Source organism: Daktulosphaira vitifoliae, unplaced genomic scaffold (genome assembly GCF_025091365.1).
Source record: "Daktulosphaira vitifoliae isolate Bord-2020 unplaced genomic scaffold, ASM2509136v1 Scaffold_13, whole genome shotgun sequence".
Classification (NCBI taxonomy): Eukaryota; Metazoa; Arthropoda; class Insecta; order Hemiptera; family Phylloxeridae; genus Daktulosphaira; species Daktulosphaira vitifoliae.
The window spans coordinates 23,664-47,285 of NW_026099584.1; the positions used below are offsets into that span (position 1 = coordinate 23,664).

The window sequence follows — 23,622 nt, forward strand, 5'->3', positions numbered from 1 at the left end:
AAACCCGGCGAAACTGTTAACGCCATTCGCTACCAACAACAATTAACAGACTTGAAACGAGCAATTGAAGAAAACCGGCCTGAATATCATGCGAGGCAGAAAAAGGTGATTTTGCTCCATGATAATGCACCATCGCATAAATCAAAAGTCGTGCGCGACACATTGGAAAAGTTGCAGTGGGAAGTACTTGATCATGCGGCGTACTCACCAGACCTGGCCCCGTCTGATTACCACCTTTTTGCATCGTTGGGTCACGCTCTCTCTGAGCAGCGTTTCGAATCATTCGAAAATTTACGAAAATGGCTCACCGAGTTTTTCATCACCAAAGAGAGTCATTTCTACTGGCGTGGTATCCACAAATTGCCCGAGAGATGGGAGAAATGTATAGAAAGCGATGGGAAATATTTTGAATAAAATAAATATAAAAGATTTTTTACAATTAATGTGTTTTCTTTACAAATAAACCGGCAATTAATTAGGAGCACACCTGGTAATTCTGACAAAACATCGAAAAGTTCATTTTTATTAAAATAAAAATCAACTGGAATCATGTTTGGTGTTAACTTCTGATTCATAATTGATTGCTGATAAGTAAATCCCAAACTTGTACATTTTTCTCTACATCATTCTTTATCCACTGGTTTATAATGAAATGGGAGATCTAAATATGTATTACTAAAGTAATACACATCACCATGAGGATAATAAAATTTATATGGAATTTCAATAAGCTAAAAGTTAAATAAAAACGTTATTTTAATGATTATAGAGTATTATGGTTATTTTTCAATAAATAGTTAAGATCTTTAATTTTTGTATGAAAATTATATGAATGACTTTTCTATGTTCAATTCAATAAACTTAAATGAATTTACCTCTCTTGAAATAAGTGACTTAATGCTGCATAGAATATATAAAATTGCCACTTTTATCACCAAAAACATTCTACCTTATAATAAAATTTATGCTCTAATATTATAAAAATATAATAAAATAAGACGTAAAAATAGTATTCGAAATTAATAAAATAACATTGAAATATGTTACAAAAGTACCGTTCAGTCTAATTTTGTAGGTTCAATGTTTTGTACGTTATATTTTATACTAAAATACTAATGTACTAGCTTTTCACAAATTAAAAAGTGGAAAAAAAAGTAGTCAACTATTTTGTTAATTGTTGAAACAGAAGTCCCATAAATACTGTGAAAACAGAGTTCAATTTTATTTCATAATTTGAATTGTGATTAATAATCAAAATTAAATAATTAAACTAAATATTAATAAAAAATATTACATTGAGTAAAGATAATTAATTTTGGTATTTTTCTTTGGGAATGTATTTTTTTAGTTTCATATATTTATCGATTTTTTAAAAATTAAGTCCTTTTTTTCCTCCTAAATATTAATTGAATTTTAATGAGATAAAAATCAATCGAACTTTGAATTTTTTTCTAACTCGAAAATAATTAAAAAAAAAATGCAAAAATATTCACATGCACGGGTGGTTTGAAACTAGTACCCCAAGCGTTAAAAACATTAGTTTTATCGTTTCGGAAACTCTGAAATTAAAGCTTCTGTAATATACTTTAATATAAAAAATTTTGGACTATATTTTATTTACATGGTGAAAACGACATAAATAAAAAAATACAATTTTTGTAAACAAATTCTTTTTCATATTTTTTAACTTTTAATGCTATAACTTTTTGAAAAATGTATGGATCAATACAATTTTTTTTGAGAAATAATATTTAAATGCTTCTTTCATTTGACATACTTTTTTTTAAAATCGGACTTTTTCCCTTTATACAAGTGTAGTTCAAAACTTAAAAATACGTATAGAAAGTAGAAATTTTTCAACTTATTTTGAATTAAAATATATTTATTGATTATTCATACGTAACCTAATAATCAAACATAAATATTTGTTATATTAATTAAAAGGATTTTTTTGTTATATAGGTCATATGCAATTATGCATATATGAAATCGGCATAAAAGTAGGTTTATAAAAGTATATTTTGGTCTCGGATGAAAAAATAACAAACAGTTTCTTTTTTTTTTTTTGAAGTATTGTATCAAGACCTTTTATTTAAGTTTACCGTAAAAGTAATTACTACTTTATAATTTATTATAATTTCTCCATAAAAATTACAATACTAAATTATTATATATCAATTTCATATTATAATTAATTGTTATAAAAAATATTTATTCATATATTACACTTATAAATCATAAAGCTTAATCATGATATAAATAAGGATATAGGAGATCACGTCGCTTTTGAAATAATCCACAAATTTTTTGAAATTAAAAACTATCTACAGATTTGCATAGAAGCGTTTTTTTTTATAGTGATTTTAATCACTGTCAGATATCATTTTTTTAGATCCATCTATGGTATGTCCTTTAAGTGCAGCGACCCTACTGTGCTGAGTGTTTTTGACTTAGTTTTGTGATATATTATAGTATAACTTTTTTACAAAATTACGAATTTCTCTGAGTGCTAATCCTTTTATTTATTAGTAAAAAAATTGTATCTACAAAACTTGTAGAAACTCGATAACGTTAATACATGCCGACTTTAGCTCAAACTTTTTGAATGTAAGAATTTAAAAAATATTAAGGAAACCATAATATAAAAAATGTATATAAATAAAAAAAATTACAGTTTTATTTTCTACAAAAATTAATATTTAACACGTTATATTGAGAAGTCCTAAATAAACACAAAGAAAGTCTATTATTTGACGTACAATTGCATAAAATGTTTTTTCTAATCTTACAAATGATTCAATTGTTATATGTATTTTAATTTATCATAAACCACTTATGTATTGGTAGAAATATTGTAATAATAGAAAATTAGTACTATTAATTAATAGAAATACATTTTATAGAGATACTATTTATCCTTCTTATTAGTTATAGTAAAACCGTTTTCAACAATTCGATAATAATGAAAACACGGTGGATATATTTTTAGTAGGTAAACAAGTTAAACATGAGCTAATGCAAAATTTTTGATTATTAAGATTATTACCGATATATTTTTGTATAGATTGTTTATATTTATAAAATTATTAAATACATGTAAAAATTATCTATTATGGTCCAGTCACATTAGTTACAACATTAATATAATTAATTCGTTCATACATGTATAAATAAATGCATTTTTCATTTTTCATATCTACTTTTTTATATTTGGGCCAACCTTTTCGGAAGTATACCCATATGTTTTGAGAGTCTTTGAAGACATAAATACACACATCTAAATAATAAGCTGCAGCAAAAATATACAATTCCCAAAGTGGCTTTATAAATCCTGTAAATAAAATACTTGTTAAAAATATATTATAATTTAAAACTGTCTCTACCATTGAATATTAATCAGAATGGTTTACTATAAATACTATATCCTATTTTTATTTTTGAATATTTCCCAAGTTTCCTACTAAAATTTTAAATCTTCTGCAAAGTTTTAAATCAATCTATAAAATTTACAAATGGTTGTTTCTATAACAAAAATTGTTTAATTCCCCCTATAAATACGGATTGTGGTATTTGTATTAACAATATGATATAAAAATAATGACGGTATTTTTTCTATTCGATTGACAGATTGAGTTCTAACTAGTTTTTAAATTTGAACTTGAAATAATAATGTATCATTTATTTGGTATTCTTAATACTGGAAATATTATTAATCTGTGCGAGTAGGTCTCAAATTATTTTCATTTTAGTTTTTAATAAAACTGTTTTCACTCCGCACAGTATTTTAAATTACAATTTTAGCACTGTAATATTAATATAAGTAAACATTTTTATTTTTAGTTGAAAAAAAAGATTGATAACATTATTTAAGGATTACACATTGTTCTTGAAATTNGTTGTTCTTGAAATTATTCTAAGAACAAAATAATGTTTTTAAAAAATAAATTTTGTTATTTTTTCTGCTTAAAAAATCTAATTTAATTAAAAAGTTCTAAGATATAATATTACACAACCAAATTCAATATTATTACTATGAATACTAGACAATCTAATAGAAAACACCACAGGTAGCAAAATAGTATTAAAATAATATTATAATAGTGATATACTTGTATTTTGGAATAATATCATACGTTTATTTAATAATTCTTTTATTAAGGAAACAAATATAAAAATCAAAGGGCTTTTGATTTTTACATAGGAATAAGAATAGGAAAAACAATAAATGATTCTGGTCTAATGTAAGCCAAAATTGTAATGATGTACTTTATGAATGGGAGAACCTTCTATACCATCAATTAATTAAATTAAAAATAATTTAATATCTCTCTTCAGTAGTTGTACAGGTAAAAAAATAGAAGCAATGTCTTTTTAAAGACATAAATGGTAATATTTACTAGGTTTTACTACAAGTATATTTTTAATATTAAGTCTTATGATCTACTGGAAATCTATAGAAACACTTATGAGATGTAACTATTTTTAAAAGGTCAGATAATAAAGTATTAGAAACTTTATTATTTATAGCCCATTGAGCCAGTTCAAATTTTATTCTTAAAAATAAATCAATCAGGTTATCTATTTCTGTAATATAATCACAACCAGGTAATTTATCATTTGATACATCATTATTAGTAATAAAATTATTAAAATTAAAAAATATAAAATCAACAGATTCTTTGTCAGATATATCTGCAGCAGATATGTGTTCATTTCAGATATTACTGACGTAAAAAAAAATGTTTGCTTTAGGTAGATTGTCGTCCAAATTTCTCTAACGCACTAAAACAACAAGATTGTTGACATCACTCAAATTCTTCTTTCTTTTTCTAACTATGTGCATAACTTGTGTGATAAAAATATGTGACTACTTATAGGAATATTTTTCAAAAATGTTTAGATCTCAAAAATAAGATATCTTATAAAAAGAATGTAAATTAGCAATATTGTTTAATATAAAAATAACCATCAAAGTGTGGTGGCAAACTTTGATGATATTGGGCAGTAATTAACACCACTATCATAATCAAATGCTTGTATGCGAATTTATTGAATTTTTATAGATTAACTTTTATAAATTTTAAACTTCAAATTAAAAAAGAGATTGCCAATTTTTTTTTTTTTTTGAAAAGATGCGTTTTGATTTACTTCGATGGCCATCGTCAAATAAAAGAACAATTATTGGACAACATTTTTTGTAATATTGTAAAACATTGTTAAATCTTAAATTTGCTAATGGTCAAAAATTGTAAGATTTTCAGAATCATATTCAAGAATAGAGTTGAAAAAAAATGTATACATGCGTAGGCGGTCTTTTTGAAACACTTCCTGTACTTGGGTATTTTACCCCTGTTGGTCGGGATTAGAATAGACCATCGGTTGTTCCTGCTTGTTGTAAAAGGCGACTAAAAGGGACTTGTAGTAGAGCAGCAGTTACTACAATATTGGGTGTAGGTTCATCAGCTACACGCCAGGCAGCAGCCAACAGATACGGGAAACTGTATAACTGATGGCTGCACTGCGATTCAGAAGGCAACGGGAAACCACCCTATTAATATCCCTAGTAACAGCAATCGATATGTCTTCTTCTCATGTAAAAAATTCCGAAGGTAAAATAGTCCCCCGTTCGGATCTCCGGGTGGGGACTACAAGAGAGGTAAGAAGTGTTAAGGATGTGAAGCAATATAAACGAATAGCAACATGGAATGTAAGGACTTTATTACAATGTGGGAAATTGGAGAATCTGAAAATAGAAATGGACAAGATGAAAATCGATATTCTTGGAATATCAGAAATGAAATGGCCAAAGTCAGGAGACTTTTGGAGCGGAGACCATAGAATAATATATACAGGAGCATCAGAGAAGAAATCTGGCACAGGAGGAGTAGGGATTATAATGAATAAAACCCTAGTAAAAATAGTTAAAGGCTATATACAATGTGACAATAGAATAATTCTAGTCAAGCTCCAGACGAAACCAAAAGATACAATAGTAGTTCAAGTCTTTATGCCGACATCAAATAGTAACGATGAAGAGGTAAAAGAAGTATACGAAAATGGAGATAAAATAATCGAAAATGTTAAAGGGGAAGATAATCTGGTAGTAATGGGTGATCGGAATGCCGTTGTAGGGAAAAAAAAGTAAATAATGTAACAGGTGCCTTTGGGTTGGGAACGCGAAATGTAAGAGGAGAAAGCTTATTAGAATTTTGTGCAAAAAATAACTTAATAATCACAAACACTTGCTTCGATCACCATTGAAAATGAAGATACACGTGGAAAATTCCAGGAGACATAAATAGATACCAAATAGATTACATCATGGTTAAGAACAAATTTAAAAATAAAGTAAAGGAAAGTAGAAGTTACCTAGGAGCGGGTATAGATAGCGACCACAATCAAGTAATGATGAAATGCGAATTTAAATTTAAAAGAATAATGGATAAAAAGAAGAAAATAGTGCAAAGGAAAATTAAAAATCTGAGAGATGAGAAAATAAGCAAAACATATAGTGAAGACACTAATGATATAATTATTGAAGAATCTCAAAATATTAAAGAAAGATGGCAGAACTTGAAAGATACAATTACAATGGCTACAACAAAAACTCTAGGAAATAGCAACAATGCAGCAAGAAAGGAATGGATTACGACGGAAATAGTCAACATGATAGAGGAAAGAAGGAAATACAAGAGTTTGAACAGTATAGATAGACAGGAAAAATACAGAGAACTGAGGAATCTAATCATTAGGAAATCCAGGGAAGCAAAAGAAAAATATTTGGAAGAAAAGTGTAATGAAATAGAAACCCTCATAAAGACAGGAAGTAGTGATGAAGCATATAGAATGGTGAAAATGTTTTTTGATCAACATAAGCCCCGAACAGGGGGAATAGAAGATAATAACGGAAGAATGCTATATGAACAAAATGATATAGCGAAAAGATGGAAAGAATATCTAGAAATCCTGTACAAGAGGGAAATACTTAAGGAAAATGAAACCAACGAATCAAACGAAGAAGATGACGAAATAGACCCAATTATGAGAGAAGAGTTCGACAAAGCTTTGCAGAATATGAAAAATAAAAAAGCAGCAGGAATCGATGGAATACAATCGGAGCTTTGGAAGGAGGCGGAGAAAAAGTTAAAAGGGAATTATTTTAAATTATCAAAGTTATATACGAAACCGGTGAATTGCTTGAAGATTACGTAAAGAGCCTAATTATTCCCATCCCAAAGAAAACAGCAATAAAGAAATGTGAAGAATACCTTACTATTAGTTTGCTATCCCATGCCTCTAAAATACTAACAAAGATTATATTCAAACGTATTGAAGATAAAATAGAACAATCATTGATAGAAGACCAATTCGGGTTAAGAAGGAATATGGGAACGAGAGAAGCAATATTGGCGTTAAGGATAATTATTCAAAAATGGATTAGGAAAGACAAACAAACATTTATAGCTTTTGTGGATATCAAAAAAGCATTTGATAACGTAAATTGGAAGATAATGTTTAACATGATGAAAAGATTGGGGTTTAAATACACAGATAGGAAACTTCTGTATAACCTATACAAGGATGAATCCGCAGTTATAAGGATCCAAGATGAAGAGGAAATTAATATAATAAAATAAACAGAGAAGTTAGACAAGGTTGTACATTATCTCCAATTACATTCAACGCATATATTCAAGAAGCAATAGATATGATAAAGAAAAATACCAATCTAGGGATAAAGATTAACGGACAAAAAATAAGTATGTTACGTTTTGCCGATGACATAGTTTTAATTGTTGAATGCAAGAAAGATCTGGCTCAACTAATTAAAGCTATGGATAAAACATTCCAAAAAGAGTTGGAAATGAGAATAAATGTGAAGAATACAAAAGTAATGGTATGTGATAGGGAAAATAATACAAGAATACAGATTAAAATACGAAACCAAGCAATAGAACAAGTAGATGAATTTACATACTTGGGAAGCGCAATCAGCAAGAATGGAAGAAACAGAAGTGAAATTATAAAACATATCTATCAAGCTAAAATAGCTTTTACAAAAAGAAAACTATATTTACATCAAGGAGCATGAGTCTAAAAATAAGAAAAAACCTATTAAAGACCTATGTATGGAGCATTGCTCTGTACGGGTGTGAAACCTGAACAATAGCAATGGAAGAAAAAAGAAGGCTTGAGACGTTTGAAATGTGGTGCTATAAAAAGATGCTAATGATAAGTTGGATAGACAGAGTAACCAATGTAGAAGTACTGGAAAGAATATCAGATGGAAAGTTACTATGGAATAACTTAGTCAGAAGACGCAACGAATGGATAGGTCATAATGAGACACGAAGGATTGTTAAAATTGATAATAAAAGGAACAGTAGAAGGAAAGAACCGTAGGGGTAGACTAAGATTGGAATTCATTCAACAGATAATAAAGGACCAAGGATGTGACTCATATGTGGAAATGAAAAGGAAGGCGGATAAGAGAGAAGACTGGAAGATAGCTGCAAACAAATCTACGGATTGAAACCATAGAGAGAGAGAGAGAAAAAAATGGGAAACAACAAGTCCTTATCTCTAACAAAGTAGTTAAAAATCTCCCTATGAAAGTGATCGTCCATCTAACTCATTCATATTTATAACGCAGCCCTTCGTTTATCATACTTTCCAACTACCTGGGAATCATCAGTCATTGTCACGTGCTCAAACCTGACAAGCCGCCTGAAAACCCCTCCTCGTATAGGCCCATTAGCCTACTGCCGGTATTGGGAAAAATTCTAGAAAAAATCATTCTTAAGCGTATTACCAGTATAGCACAATCAAATAATATTATCCCTAACTTCTAGTTTGGCTTCCACTCACATCATGTCACAACTCACCAATTCCACCGGGTTGCTGACACCATCTAATCTGCACTCGAAACCAAAAAATGCTGCGCCGGAGTCTTTTTGGATGTTGCGAAAGCATTTGATACCGTCTGGCATGACGGCCTCCTTTACAAACTTAAAAATACTTTTTCAGCTCCACTGTACTTAATACTAAAATTCTATCTTGAAAAGCGATCATTTAATGTTAGTCACAACCTGCAACATTCAAATCAATACCCTATCTCTGCCGGTGACCCTCAAGGCAATGATATCGCTCCATTCTTACATACTATTTATACGTCAGACCTGCCTACATTTGAAAACACTATAGTCAGGACTTATGCTGATGATACCGCCCTATTATCAGCTTCTCCCGACCACAACATTGCGCCTCAACAACTTCAAACTCATCTTAATACTCTTTTACAATGGTTCACCGACTGGATAATAAAAATTAATGAATCAAAGTCTTCCTTTGTTACTTTTTTACTCAGACCTCACAACTGCCTAGCCGTATCAATTAACAATATCATCATTCCTCACTCGAATAAAGTTAAATACCTCGGCCTTACATTCGACAGGCGCATAACTTGGTCTTGTCATCTTAAAGATAAGCACAAAAAACTAAATTCTAGACTCCATCTGTTAAAGCCACTCCTCCGTTCTAACCTAACCATACCCATCAAAATAATTTTGTACAAAACTCTTCTTCAACCAATATGGACATATGGTATTGTAATCTGGGGTTCTGCTAAGGATTCAAATAAAAGAACCATTCAAGCATTCCAAAACATCTGCCAGCGGATAACCCTGGTTCGTCTCAAACGTCATAAACGTCATAGACGCTTCCACGCCAAGTTACAAGATATTCCCAACCAACTAATACACGATTTAGCTTCTTTAACACTTCCTGGGAACCCTTCAAGACGCCTCAAAAGGAATTGGTGACGCGACTTAAAAACCTAAGAATAATAACTTAATAATATTAAGAGGTGTCTCAAATGTGTGACTTCCTCTTCATGTGCAAATACATTGTCAACTGTCTATAAATTATAAATATTACTTATTGTGCATACTTTATAGATTGTAATTTTTCAAATAAAGTCAATTTAAAAAAAAAAAAAATTTTATAAAATCTATTGTGTTTGTTTTTTTATTCTAAACAAATATTTCAATGTGCGAAGATTAAAAAAACACTTAGTTTTAGGAAATATTTGTAAACTACGTGGCATAATTTGATCACACTATATACGCGAAATGGTCAGTTACGAACGCTCTGTTTTATAAATACATGGTGTCTATAAACTTGAGCAATATTGTTGAGATACATACACCTTACATTTTTATCATATGCTATTCAATGAATACAAATTATGATAACAGTTTAATTTTTGTATCATCTCAAATATTACATAGATACAGAATGATTCATTAAGAATGAGACTATCATTTTTTCAGAAACTATTGAAAATTATGTAAAGAAAATTTTATTTGATTCAAAAAACTATACAATAATAGTTAAATAACTTTTGCTTGGCTTCTGGGATATTAAACTTTAAAATTTGGCAATTCCATACACTAGTTGGGTTTGATTTTGTTGTGTGGCAAATTATACGGTACCGTGTATTGATTTAAAACACAATATTACATAATTAGAAACTATTGAATGATTAAATGAAATTTTGTATTTAACTAGAGATATCGAAAAATATAATTTCGTTTACCTAATATAACTTTCTGTAACACTTCCTAAGATAACCTACAATTTACTATAGTAAACTTGTGATTAATTGCGATTATTAATAGACATTAACCATTTTAGTTAAGGTTTTCGTAAATTGAATAATAGTCTGGTCAATAAAAGCTTGATTATGTGAAAAATGAAGAATTCTGTTAATCATAACAATAAAATATCATTAATAAATTGAATCAAATAATTTAACTTTAACGTGCTGCGACACAAAAATATTTGATCGTAAAATAAAAATTATAAAATCAAAACTTATTGTAAATTCTTTTGTCTCAATAAAAATAACTGATTTCTTTATTCATGACGGTCTTTTGAAGGAAAATCCTGAATTTAATTATGCTAAGGTTCTTCTTAGCAGCATAGTTATACCTCAGGCCTAGCACTTATTTTGATAATTTAGATTTCGCGCCTGTAAAACAATAACGTAAATTGTATTACAATTATTTTTGAAAATTGTACGGCCTGTCTTATATATATAATATGGCTAAAACAATAAGTTATAAACGATATTTTTATTTTAATGTATCAGCGGCTATTTAATATATTTATGTAAATTCTAAGTATTACAGTAATAATTAGAAAGTATTAAAAAATGAAATGTAAACCAGAAACATACTTGGATTTTTTTGTTCAATATGAGACTTTAAATCATTTTTAAACCATCTGTCATTATTAATAAACTTCTTTATGTCTTTATTTTTAATAAGATTCTAATTTCATAAAAAAAATAAAGTTTTTATTGTTATAAATGTCATATCAACATGATAAAAACATTATTGCTCACTTTAGAAGTATTTCTAAATATGTCTAAGTTATATTTGCTGTCCTTACAAATTAATTCTGACAAAACATCGAAAAGTCCTTGGTCATGAAAATAAACATCAATTGGAATCATATTTGCTGTTAAATTCTGATTTATATTTGGTTCCTTATAAGTAAACCCCAAACTAATACATTTTTCTATACACCAATTTTTATCTACTGGTTTGTAATTAAATGGGAGATTTAAAAATTTAACTTCATATCCAAATCGATTATTTTCCATAAAAACCATTTTTGTTGGAATAGCTATGATCTGCAAGTTAAATAAAAATTTATTTTTCTGTAAGTATTAATTATAACAGTTATCTTTATTTAACGATTTGATTAAGATCTCTAATTTTTGTATCAAAAATACATGAGTAATTTTGCTTTACTAAAATCAATAAATTCTAAAAAAATTACTTCATCTGGATCATTTGACTTGGTGCTGCAAAGAAAAAATAAAATTAACACGTTTGCCACTAAAAACATTTTTATCTTATTTTGAGTTCTAATCTATCGTGCCAGTATAATAAGTTTATTTAAAATAAAACTGATTGTACTTATATAATTTTATAATTTATATATATTTTAAATTCAATTTATTATAAAAAGTAATATATGTAATGTAATAAATTAAAATTAGGAATTAATTTTGCATTGTAAGCTTAAAGTAAGTAAAATTATTATAACCATGATTCATTAAATATATTTTAAATTGAAAAAGTAAAAATAGATTAGAAAACATAAAAACAAATAAGAAATATTTTATGAATTTTAATGTACATTGGAAATCTTATAACCAAGAGTGTAAAATTACATTATCTTTTTTTTATATCAACCTTTTGAGTTTTAAAGTTGCTTAAAGATTTAGATTCAAAATAAAAGTGTATAAATAATTTGATTTTCATAATACTTATAGCACTAATAATTTTCTACAACAGGCCATATATTGTTATTATTATTAATTTTGACTATTGTAAGTAACAATTTCGCACCGACCGTGATATTCATACACCTTTCTTGCTGGTCAATGTAATACTTCAAATTTTCCAACTTTATATGCGTTTTTTCGAAATTAAATTCTCACTCTTCTGTGTAGTTTTAAATTTCACGCACAGTACGTGTGTTCAATTTTACGTCATAGTGTTTCTTTAACGTATTTATTTTTATTTTCGGTTTTCCTAATAAGTACAACGAATAATTTTGCTAGCTTATCGCGAGCCATCCTTAGCTGCCGGCTCGTTACCGACCGATGTCAGTACACGTTATCTAATCTTAGATGATAACTCAACGAACAACAGTAGCAATCGGAATAATACAAATAAAACTAACAAATCGGTTTCTCCGATAATAATGAAAAATAATAAAATTGTCAACACAACCTCCGCGCAATCAAATTCAGATGATGTTACTTCACCAAATTTATAAATCATGATCAAAGAAGACGGATTCCAAACCCTAAGTAATTGGGTAAAATTACATAGAGTATTTTCTCCCAATTCACCTTCATCTGAACACCAATTAAAAAAACTGATGTTTATTTCGGTAAATAGATTTAATTACATTTCTTTAGAAAATAACACTCAAACAAATAATATTGGTATCAATAATAATAATAATGATACTAGTAATAATAACAACAATATAAATGTAATGGACACTCAAGCCCAAAATATTCCTATATCACCGCTAATTTTTGAACGTGGGGTTGGGGATATCAGCGTGATGAGCAATAAACTGGTAAATAAAATTGATTCGGAGAATTTCTTTTACAAAGCTTCTCAGTAGCCTGAAAATTCAAAAACTAACACAAGATTGTTACAGAAAAACCATTCCTTTTTAAAAGAAAAAAAAATGATAAATTTCATACATACAAATTACGCGAGGAAGAAGCTTTTAGAATTGTAATAAAAAACTTACACCCAGATACTTTTGTCAATGAAATTGAAGAAGAAATAGTAGAAATTGGTTATGCTGTTCGTCAAATAATTAACTTACTACTACAGAGAGAAACAGAGGCCCCTTGCCTATTAATCTACTCGTCTCTATTCCGACTACAATATTTAACAATCTATTATTAAAAAAGAATGTCTAATAACCTACAAACTTCAAAATCATTTCTCATCCTATTATGGAATACGTCTTAATATTAACGTCTTAAGCAGCCTCAAAAATGAAATTTTATATTCACTAAATGAACTCAATATTGACTTGGCTTAAACCCACTTTACTAATGCATCAAAAATATTTTTTCCTGGTTGTCAAGTGTCACGCAAAAACCATCCTAACAACTCAACACGAGGAGGTGCTATAATCATTATTAAATCATCTATAAAATATAATACCTACTTTACATTTCAAACAAACTATTTACAATCTGCCTCTATAAAAATTGTTTTAAATAACATAACTATTACTTTTGTTGCTGTGTACTACTCTTCAAGAAACACTATAACTGTTGAACAATTTTATGATTATTTCTCTTTACTAGTCCATAACGCTATTGTAGGAGGTGATCTAAACGCAAAAAATACTTACTGGGATTATCATTCTAAGATCTCTATAGGCATCTATTTAAGTCAAGAATAATATGTCACCTGTATTGTATGTATAAATTATTCAAAAAATGTAACCTTTATGTTTTGTCACTACAATGTACCTTAAACTATGTAGATAAGTCATTTTAGCACGTAACTACCTAATACTATTATCATGTATAACTGTATTGTATTGTACATTGTACTATGACATTATTTATATAATTAATAAAAAACTACATATGATGTCCTTTGATAATCGAGACTTCTAACAAAATCAATCTAATTAAAATGTTTCTACAAAATATATCATAAAAATCATATCCAGTAGTCTGTCCACAACCATATCGATCAAGTATCCACTTTCATATTCACCTCGACTATCAAGGACTGGAAGTGAAGACTAGACTTTATTCAAAGTTCAAATTTATTCAACTTTTATTACTTTCACATTATAAAATCTTAAATCACGGACGAAATCTAAGGTGAGTTATTTAAAGGTCTATAAAATAATTATTGCTGAGCTTGCTTCAACTATTATACGCTAAAAAAATTATAGTCTATATTTTTATTGCATTCATTTACACAAGTATTCTACCGGATCCTGACTATTCGTAAGTTAAGTTCAGGTCTATTCTTGATGAACTCTCTATTCCACACCCTGTTAGAGATAATTTATTTTCTTTAGTAGTAACTCAATCACAAAGAGTCTCGTATATTATATTGGATAATACTAGTTGACGAAACAACGGCGACTACTCATCTACACCTATTTAGTAACTATTACCCATCCAACTAACCTGTATTCTTCATTTTGAGTTACTACACTAACAACCGAAGAAAAATTAAAAAATCAATTAAAAATATATTCGACCACTGATCACTCTCCTGTCCTTCACACTTTAAATACCAATCCGCATCAACCCAATAACTTTAACAAATAAAAACACGAACTGGGAAACATTCAAAAATATCATTGATACTTATTTAACTCTCAATATTAAACTTAAAAACAGTGATGATATTGATAACGCAACTAATAGTTTAACATTATTAATACAGACTGCTGTTTGAAAATCTACTACTTCAAAGAAAAACAATCCCAATGAATTCTACACCGATTCCCTTGTATGCCCGTAACCTGAAAATAAGAGCCAGAACTGTGTGACAAAGAACTACACTGCCTTCTGACAAACATACATACAATAATTTAACTCTTTAAGTTTAACAAATTCTTTGCGAATTTTGTAAGGATCCTTTGAAAAGTTCACTTCTACATTTTCAGTGAAAGATGGTTCCTTATGGAAAGCCACAAATTCCATCTTACGTAAAAGATCTACTTTTTTCCTGGTGAAGTTAAAAATTGTATTTTTTTTTCTCTTCCTAAGAAATCTCCAGACTACGGTTTAATTACTGCTAAGATTGGTAGACAACTATCTAAAAGAGAAATTAATTTATTAATTTATACAAGGTATAAGGATTTATACAAAAAATAATGGGAATCTTTATATATCCATGATTTTGAAGAATTTGATTATCAATTATTTTTTCTATTTAATGTTGGTACACATGCCCCTTAATTACTATAAAATTTTCAACTGGATTCATTTTTGACTTTGTCAATGGTAGCTGCTAATGTTAGACGTGTTTTATGATCTCGATGATTTTTGTTTGTTAAAAAAACTGATCAAATTTTGAGTAAAAAATGAAATGAAATGTAAGAAAATGTGTGAAATGTTAAACAAAGACCTATGATAAGTCTACAATGAGTAAAACAAGGGTTTACTAGTGGTATAAGTGTTTCCAAGATGGGCGTTAAGANAAACAACGGTTTACTAGTGGTATAAGTGTTTCCAAGATGGGCGTTAAGACGTTGAAGATATAGAACACCCCGGACATCAACAACCGATGAAAACGTGGAAAAAGTGAAAGAAATGGTTATGAACGATCGCCGAATTACAATCAGAGAAATCGCCGATGATGTTGGAATATCGGTTGGCTCATGCTATGAAATTTTTTTGAATGTTTTGAGTATATCAAACAGTCAATTAGGAGTATTACTTGTAAGTTCAACGCCGTTTGCGAGAAGCAATCCGAAAAAACTCCCGGATTTGTGGCAAAACAATTTACATGTATGTAACCATTTTCACTGTGAACACAAAATATAGTCCAAAATTTTTCATATTAAAGTATATTACATAATCATTATTTTAAGATATATATATAAGTTTCAGAGTTTCTGGAACACTTTCAAAAGTTAAGTTGAAAGACTTAATTTTTTGTGAAAAAAATGTGAGCAGATCCACATGGGGGGAATCAAAATGACAAGGGTCAAATTTATAAAAAATATACTAAATGATAAGTAATGATATCATAAATCTATAAAAAAAAATTACATTAATATGATAATTTTAAAAAAAGTTATGGTAGTTTTATGTAAAAACAATTTAAAAAATGTCAAAAATTAGCAATTTTTAAATTTGTAATTTTTTTTGGAGATTTCCCCCATTTACGGGAAACGAGGGAAATTTTTCTAATTTTTGAGAGTAATGTTTTCGACTAGATACAATTTTTGATCTTTTGACGAATCGTTGAAAGAAATCGGTTCAGTGAGAGCTGAGAAAAAGTGGTAACAGACACAATAAAAAAAAAACACACATCATCGTAAAACTAATACTTTTTCAGCTTCGCATCAAAACTAAAAAATTACAACTTCTATTAAAATATTTTTTTAAACAAGTACATAATAATAAGATATAATAGTTTATAAGATTATAACAAGATATATAATAGAGTTTTAATCTAACTAGGTGTAAATGATTCAATTTTTAGTAATATTTTAAAAAACATTACCTTCAAGTATTTATGTATATTTTATTTAGTCTGTATGGATTGATAACATATAACAACATAAGAAAATTAATATTTAAAAAAACTTCAGTAGAAATATCTTTCAAAACAATTATAAAAAAAAAACACATCATGGTAAAATTTTTTTTTAAAACTTTTTCAACTTTAGAATGTGTTCCGAAAATCCTGACACATAGACTGCTTATGTAATATACTTTAATATAAAAAAGAAAATTTTCAGACTTTAGTTCGTTTTCATGGTGAAAACTAACATCTAAGTTTAAAAATAATTAATTTCGTATTTTAAATTTTATAATGTTATAACTTTTTAAAAAATATATTAATCAATCAATAAATACTATTTCTAAACATCATTCACTGGACATAATTTTTTTTATTAAAAATACCATTTCCCTTTATATATTTATATAGTATATTTATTACACTTATAAATCATAAACCTTGTTGTCAGGATATAAATAAAGAAATAGGAGATCATGTTGCTTTTGGAATAATCAACCAATTTTTTAAAACTAAACACTATCTACAGATTTGTATCAAAGCGTTTTTTATGATAGTGACTTTAATCACTGTCAGATATCATCTATACTAGACCCATCTATGCCTTGTCCCCCCCACTATGCCGCAACCCCAATGTGCTGGGTTTTTTTTATGCATAATTTTTTAAAAATATTTTTGTAGATACAATATTTTCGTATTTGCAATATATTAAAGATAAACGTTAAAGACAAAAAAATACAACGTTTTCACGAAAAATAGTATTAATCAGTATTTATTAGTTAAACGTTGAACAATCAATGTTACAAAAAATTCGTTAAGACTTTTTTTTTTTTTACATTGTTGTTTACTGCATTATTAATACTGTGGATTTTTTTTTATTTATAATAATTAAAAATATATATACAAAAACTGAATTCCTACATCTTTTTGTCAATTTTCAACGCCTTTGAGGCACGTGGAGGTATTAACCTAGGATGCTCAAAATTCACCAATATTTTCTATATGCTGTATAGAATAAAATTCCGTTTACTTGACATCAAATATTCAAACTTGCAAAATAAGGATCATCCTAATGTATACAATGTATTCAATGATCATTATAGCCTTAATAATAAAGCTAACTTTAATTTCAACATAATAATAAATTTGCGTTTAATTTTCAATTATAAATTTATGTTAGTGTTATGATATGATATGTTAAACTACAATCTGCCAAGTGAATAGAAAGTAGAGGCTCATTTAAGATTTAACACGACTACCAAATGCTCTTAAAAATTTGATATACTAATAAATTTAAATAAATTATTTGAAAATTGGATGTTAATGAAAAATATTTTAACTAAAAAGAATCAAAGCTCTTCTTAAGAAAAATATTACTTTTGATATTATGAATTAAATAATGTACTATAGTAAACGAGATAAATTAATAATTCTATTCGTAAGATAATGAATAAAAAACTTTTTTTTTTAATAATTGAAATATATGTTATGTTAAATGACTTTTAATGTTAAACTTTTATGATAAAACATTTAGCAATTATTAATTTTATTCATTTCATTTCATATATAATTTTAAGTTCTGTTTGGTTTGAAATAATGGATTAAACTAGTTTATATTATATTTTGTGCTGTGTGATTGCTGTAATGTAACAACGCGAAGCAACTATCTAATTAATTACACTACTTCTTATTGAAAAGTGGAAAATCTAGTATTGTGTAATTGAATGATTTTTGTACTGCAGTGAAAAATATGATTATGACAGATAGTCAAGATTTATTTTAACGTGTTAAAAATATGAATTTGCTCCATCCATCTACTTCATAACTAGAACATTTTATGACGTAAGTTAATATATTAACAATTAGTATAATTGCTATCCGCGCTAGTGCAAAATTTTATATAAATATGGTTCATTTAAATTGGATGAAATAAAATAAAATTTATTTTTTCTATTAAAACTGATTTTTTTTTTTTAATTAATGTACACATAATTTGTTTATATTTACTTTAAAATGTTTTGTGTTCATTTCGATAAAATTCATCTATAGAGTAAGACTATTTGATCACACTAACTACTGGGGATATATATATACCCCTATGACAAAAATAATTACATGGTGAAGATACAATGTTTTCTTGAGGAGCAAATATTTTCATTTAGCTACAAAAAAAAAAAAAAACTGTGGAGTTTTGCGTGGTCATATTAACTAATAATAATAATAGAAAAAATTAAAAGTTCGTTTACTTTGCTATACATTATAATTAAAGTAGGTAAAGTAGAAAGTCAGTGAAGAAATCACAAACACCTTTTCGAATCAAAATTATTACAATAAAATTGCTGTAGGGTAGAATTTATTTCATTGTATGTAAACTTAAATTAGTTTCCAATCAAAACCGATATCCGGTGTAACTTCAATAAAGAACCGTATGTTCAACGTAACATAATTATACGGCGTTATGCTATCGTGACTTGCAACATTATACGGCATGGTTTTTGACTTATTGATTACAATTACTTTTCAACAGATGTTCGGGAGTATTCAGACTTTTAGTAGAATTAATCACGATTTATAAATAATACAATTAATGTAATCCATCCATGCATAGTTGCATTAAATTTCAGTTTCATAAAGAACAGTTGCTCAAAGAATATAGAAAACTCGATCAAACCAGATCGGGTAATCATTGAAATAAATTTTGTTTTACGCAATTCGTCAATCTTGTAGAAAAAAACCTATTTTACTCTTATAAAATGAAATTGGAAAAATAAAAAAATAAGGAGAAAAACGAAATTTGCTTAAGTGGAAAGTTCTTTTACTGGCCGCGTCATCGAGTTTAACGAATCGTTTTAATTTCCATTAGACAAGAATTCCATTTGTTTTGGAAATGGACTTTTGCGCGCCCATCTCCACTCTATCCAGGAAAACAATAGTCTCTCAAATTGAACGCCTTCCCAATAAAATGCTGGCGAATGGTTGGCGAAGAAAGGCAGAGAGGTATGGCCAAAACGAGGATAAAAGAATAAAGCGAAAAAGTTTAAAGAGGAAAAAAATGATCGAGTTAAGTACCTTTTTGGTAGGTACTTTTTCTTCACGGATTTGCTTCCATACACACAAACACTCACACAGAAATGCTGTGTAATATATAAACATAGTGTTTGGGTTTAATGTTTCAATTGATTTATTTTTGTGCTTGGCAACCGATTTTCCTTGTTGTACGTCGTTGAGCTGCAGAACGGAAGCAAATAGAAAAAGCACAGGGAAAAGAAGAAAGTTTTCGCCGCGAAAAAAGGCACTTTGTTTAGTGGCCCGTAAAAGCCTCTGTTCTGATGCTCGCACAGCAAGTAGTCTATGATGGCGGCGGCGGCGGCGGTGGATGTGTTTCCATTCTCGTTCAGGTCGTCTCACCGGTAAACTTAACTCGATTTGAGTACTCCGTAACGACGATAAAATGGGTCTTACAGCACACGTGTTGTTCACCTTGGAAACAATTTATGCACTTACCCTCATTGCTTGATGACAATACGTGACCTTATATAGATCCGTGTCTACCAGATACTGAATTTGAAAACCATCCTTCCATATTCCCTTACCTATGTTTACATCCATTATTGAAGCAATGTACAGATTACGATACGCGTACTTTGTGCATAATGTAAAAGCACTTGATGACAGATTTTATCGCGGCAAACTATACTCGGTAAACGTAAATACATTTATACGGAAATTTATTTAACAAAGCGAAAACACGATAATAGCAGAATCTCTTCACGAGTACGCATTTTGTGTATTTATATTTTATGAGATAGCAATGTGAAGTGAACAAACCGTAAACGTTTTTATTTTCTGTAGTTTACGCAAATTGTCGTACTATTTTAGAAGTGAATATAATTGTGTCGTTAAATTGTTACCACTTTAAATTGTCTTTGAAATAAATAATCAAAACTGAAATTTTGTTATAGCAATATAAGATTATGTTTTAAATACATCTAAATTAATAATATATCTAACTCGAATCCGTCTACTTTATTGGATTAGTCTCAAATTTTAAAGGACTAATTATTTCTCTATATTCAATAAATAGGCATTATGCTAAAGACAAATGATTACATGAAACATTAACCAGTATTTATTTTAACATAAAATACGTTTAATTTTTTACCATGTCGTTTTTATTAACTTATTTTTTAATTGAAAATAATTTTAAAATTAATTAAAATTATCGTAAATGGTTGTTAAATGAGTTTTCTTCGTGTTACAACATAATTGTTATAAATTGCTACGTTTTATGTAGTTCTTTAACAATTATTACAACTTATACTTACCACTGTGTACTTATAGCAAGTGACTCCTAAACTATATTTCAGCGATTGACAATACGTATGTGATCACGCGTTTATTATTTTTTTAGCTCGAAATCGGTACTGTACGTAAGCAATGTTGGCAATTCGCGAATATATAGCTATACACAATGATAATGATGTGATAGTGGCAGCCAAAAGAACCACCCTATTGCTGCTCTATACCTGTCAGTCACACAAAACGTAGGACCGCGTGTAATAGGTAACCCATTTGATTTGCTCGGGCTGTAAAAAAAGAAAAAATTAAATAATATTATCAATATAAATAGAATAGTAATGAAAATACAATAGCCGACTATTATTTCTGAATCAAACGGGGGAAAAGGAAATAATTGCAATTATGGGTCAATCGCAAACCATAAGCTGTAAACCGCCACTCCACCCGATGCCTTCGTACTATAATGAATTATTATCGCTACAACTATTGTTGTTGTTAATAACTACGGCGGCGGTCCGCATAGGTTTTTTACGAACGGGGCCATGTTCAATCTGTTGTCGTCTATTTGACTATTATTTGACATATTATGTACTAGCTACACGCGGTCATATCGAATGGCGTGGGCGACGGACAAGGGTGCACATAGTGTTTGGTCATTGTTTTTTTTTTTATTTCATACACTGTTAAATCATACCCACTTTACGATCTGGTACGTGTGTGTGTATTTTTTACCCCTCTCGTTTTGTGTATTGTCATAAATAATAAAAAAAAAAAAAAAACAGGAGGGTTGTTTTCTATCCCTTTTATTTTTGCATCCGGACACATCGCTTGTCGTATTGGTTTATTTCATTTAGTCCGGATACGTTCGTTTTTATTTGCCGTAAATTGTGCCAACAAAACGTTACCGCTATTTTTTCTACACTCTATGTATATATCAGATTTTATTACAGCAGAACCACCGAGTTATTTCTTTTTTTTTTTTCATGTTCATGTATCTGTTCTGTAACTGTGCGATTTACTCTTCTTTCGGCCTACGCGCACGCAATCGCATCACAGTTATTCTCTATTATCAACGTTTTTATTTTATCGCTTTTCCGAGTTACAAAAAAAAAAAAAAAAAATATGTAAATAGATTTCCATACAACTAAAACTCCGCGGATGTATATACACAAGGAAATCGGGTTTTTCGGAGTGAAAAAAAAGAATCGCAAAATAAAAGTCGGATTAAACCATTCATTTTTATTATTGTGCTCGCTTAATTTATAAACGAGCAGATATTCATTTTGACTTTTTTATTTTTATAGCTAAAGTGAAACAATGTCCTTGCTATTATAAGGATTTTTATTTACGTTGAACTAAACAATGTAAAGTAAAAAAGGTTTTATATAATTCATTTTCGGTCCTCTGCGTTGTCTTAATGAAAATGGTTACTATATCCGGTTTAGTTCTATTATAGTTTTACTTATTTCTAGAAGCTATCAATTCTAAGGACATAATGCTGATATAATTTTCTACTTGAAATTTTCACTTGACTTATTTATTTAGTAATGGATGAAAGTCTTAAGTAGTAAAAAATACTTCTTAGTCTTCACAATTTCCACGTTCGTTAGTTATTATATCAATATTGATGAGATATCAAGCTTGTTTTGTTATCCAACGTACACACATTAGATAACAAAACCAGGTACAACATGTCTACACAGACATGGATTCAGAGCACTTTGGAACATTATTCTATAGCAATAAACGGGAGAAAGAACCGAATAACCTAAATAACCTAAAACCAATTTCATGAGCTTATATATTATATAAATAAACTATTAAACGTGCGCAACGTTATTTTTTCCGCATCACGGACACTATTAAAACTGTTTTTGTTTGTTTTAAGCCGCCCCGAGGATGCCGACAAAAGAAACACAATATCGTGCCATCACCCACCAGAAGGCGTGATAGAGGTCTTCTTTTTTACTCATCCCCGTTTTCTATAGGACGTAAATCGTTTCTTTGATCTCCTTCAATGTAATATAATTTTTTTATCCCTGTTTTTAATTGATCTACATTCGGTATGTATTCAAACAATGTACAGAGAAAACCGTAAAAACAAATTACCTGTTAAGGGTTTTTGTTTATAATACACAATAACAAGAAAGTATTTATTATTGTGGGCCCACCTATTTATACTATTAGTTAGCGGGTAAACTATTATTTGTTGAAACTGTTTTCATCGCCATTATTTCACCGATAGGCCGTAGTTATTTTGCAGGTTTCGTTTGTGACCAGCACTGAGATACAATTCATAGTTTCGTTTGTTATTAAACGAGTTCAATTCAAAAGTGATTTAATTACTTTTTTTACGGGCTATATCGAGTATCGTTTTGTAAATAAACGCTTCGGCGGTGCATGACGGTGGAAGAAACCTACAACTGTACCTGTGACAATTATAATAATCATGTATAGACTCGTGTGAAAATATCGACTTAACATCCAT

General features: G+C 28.7%; 1 protein-coding gene across 2 annotated transcripts; it reads right to left on the minus strand.

Annotated features, from left to right (window-relative positions):
* Positions 1–2,930: 2,930 nt before the first annotated feature.
* LOC126908823 (uncharacterized) lies at positions 2,931–21,879 on the minus strand. 2 transcript variants are annotated; one of them, XM_050691120.1, is made up of 5 exons: positions 21,161–21,879; positions 11,848–11,872; positions 11,408–11,698; positions 11,240–11,333; positions 2,931–3,331 (listed from the first exon to the last, which is right to left on the minus strand). In XM_050691120.1, exons 3-5 carry the CDS (start codon positions 11,675–11,677, stop codon positions 3,111–3,113), a joined length of 585 nt encoding a protein of 194 aa, XP_050547077.1. In that variant the 5' UTR covers positions 11,678–11,698; positions 11,848–11,872; positions 21,161–21,879; the 3' UTR covers positions 2,931–3,110. The 2 variants fall into 2 exon arrangements, with proteins under 2 accessions (XP_050547077.1, XP_050547076.1); XM_050691119.1 differs by lacking the exon at positions 21,161–21,879 and having other exon boundaries at positions 2,937–3,331; positions 11,848–12,006.
* Positions 21,880–23,622: the final 1,743 nt, after the last annotated feature.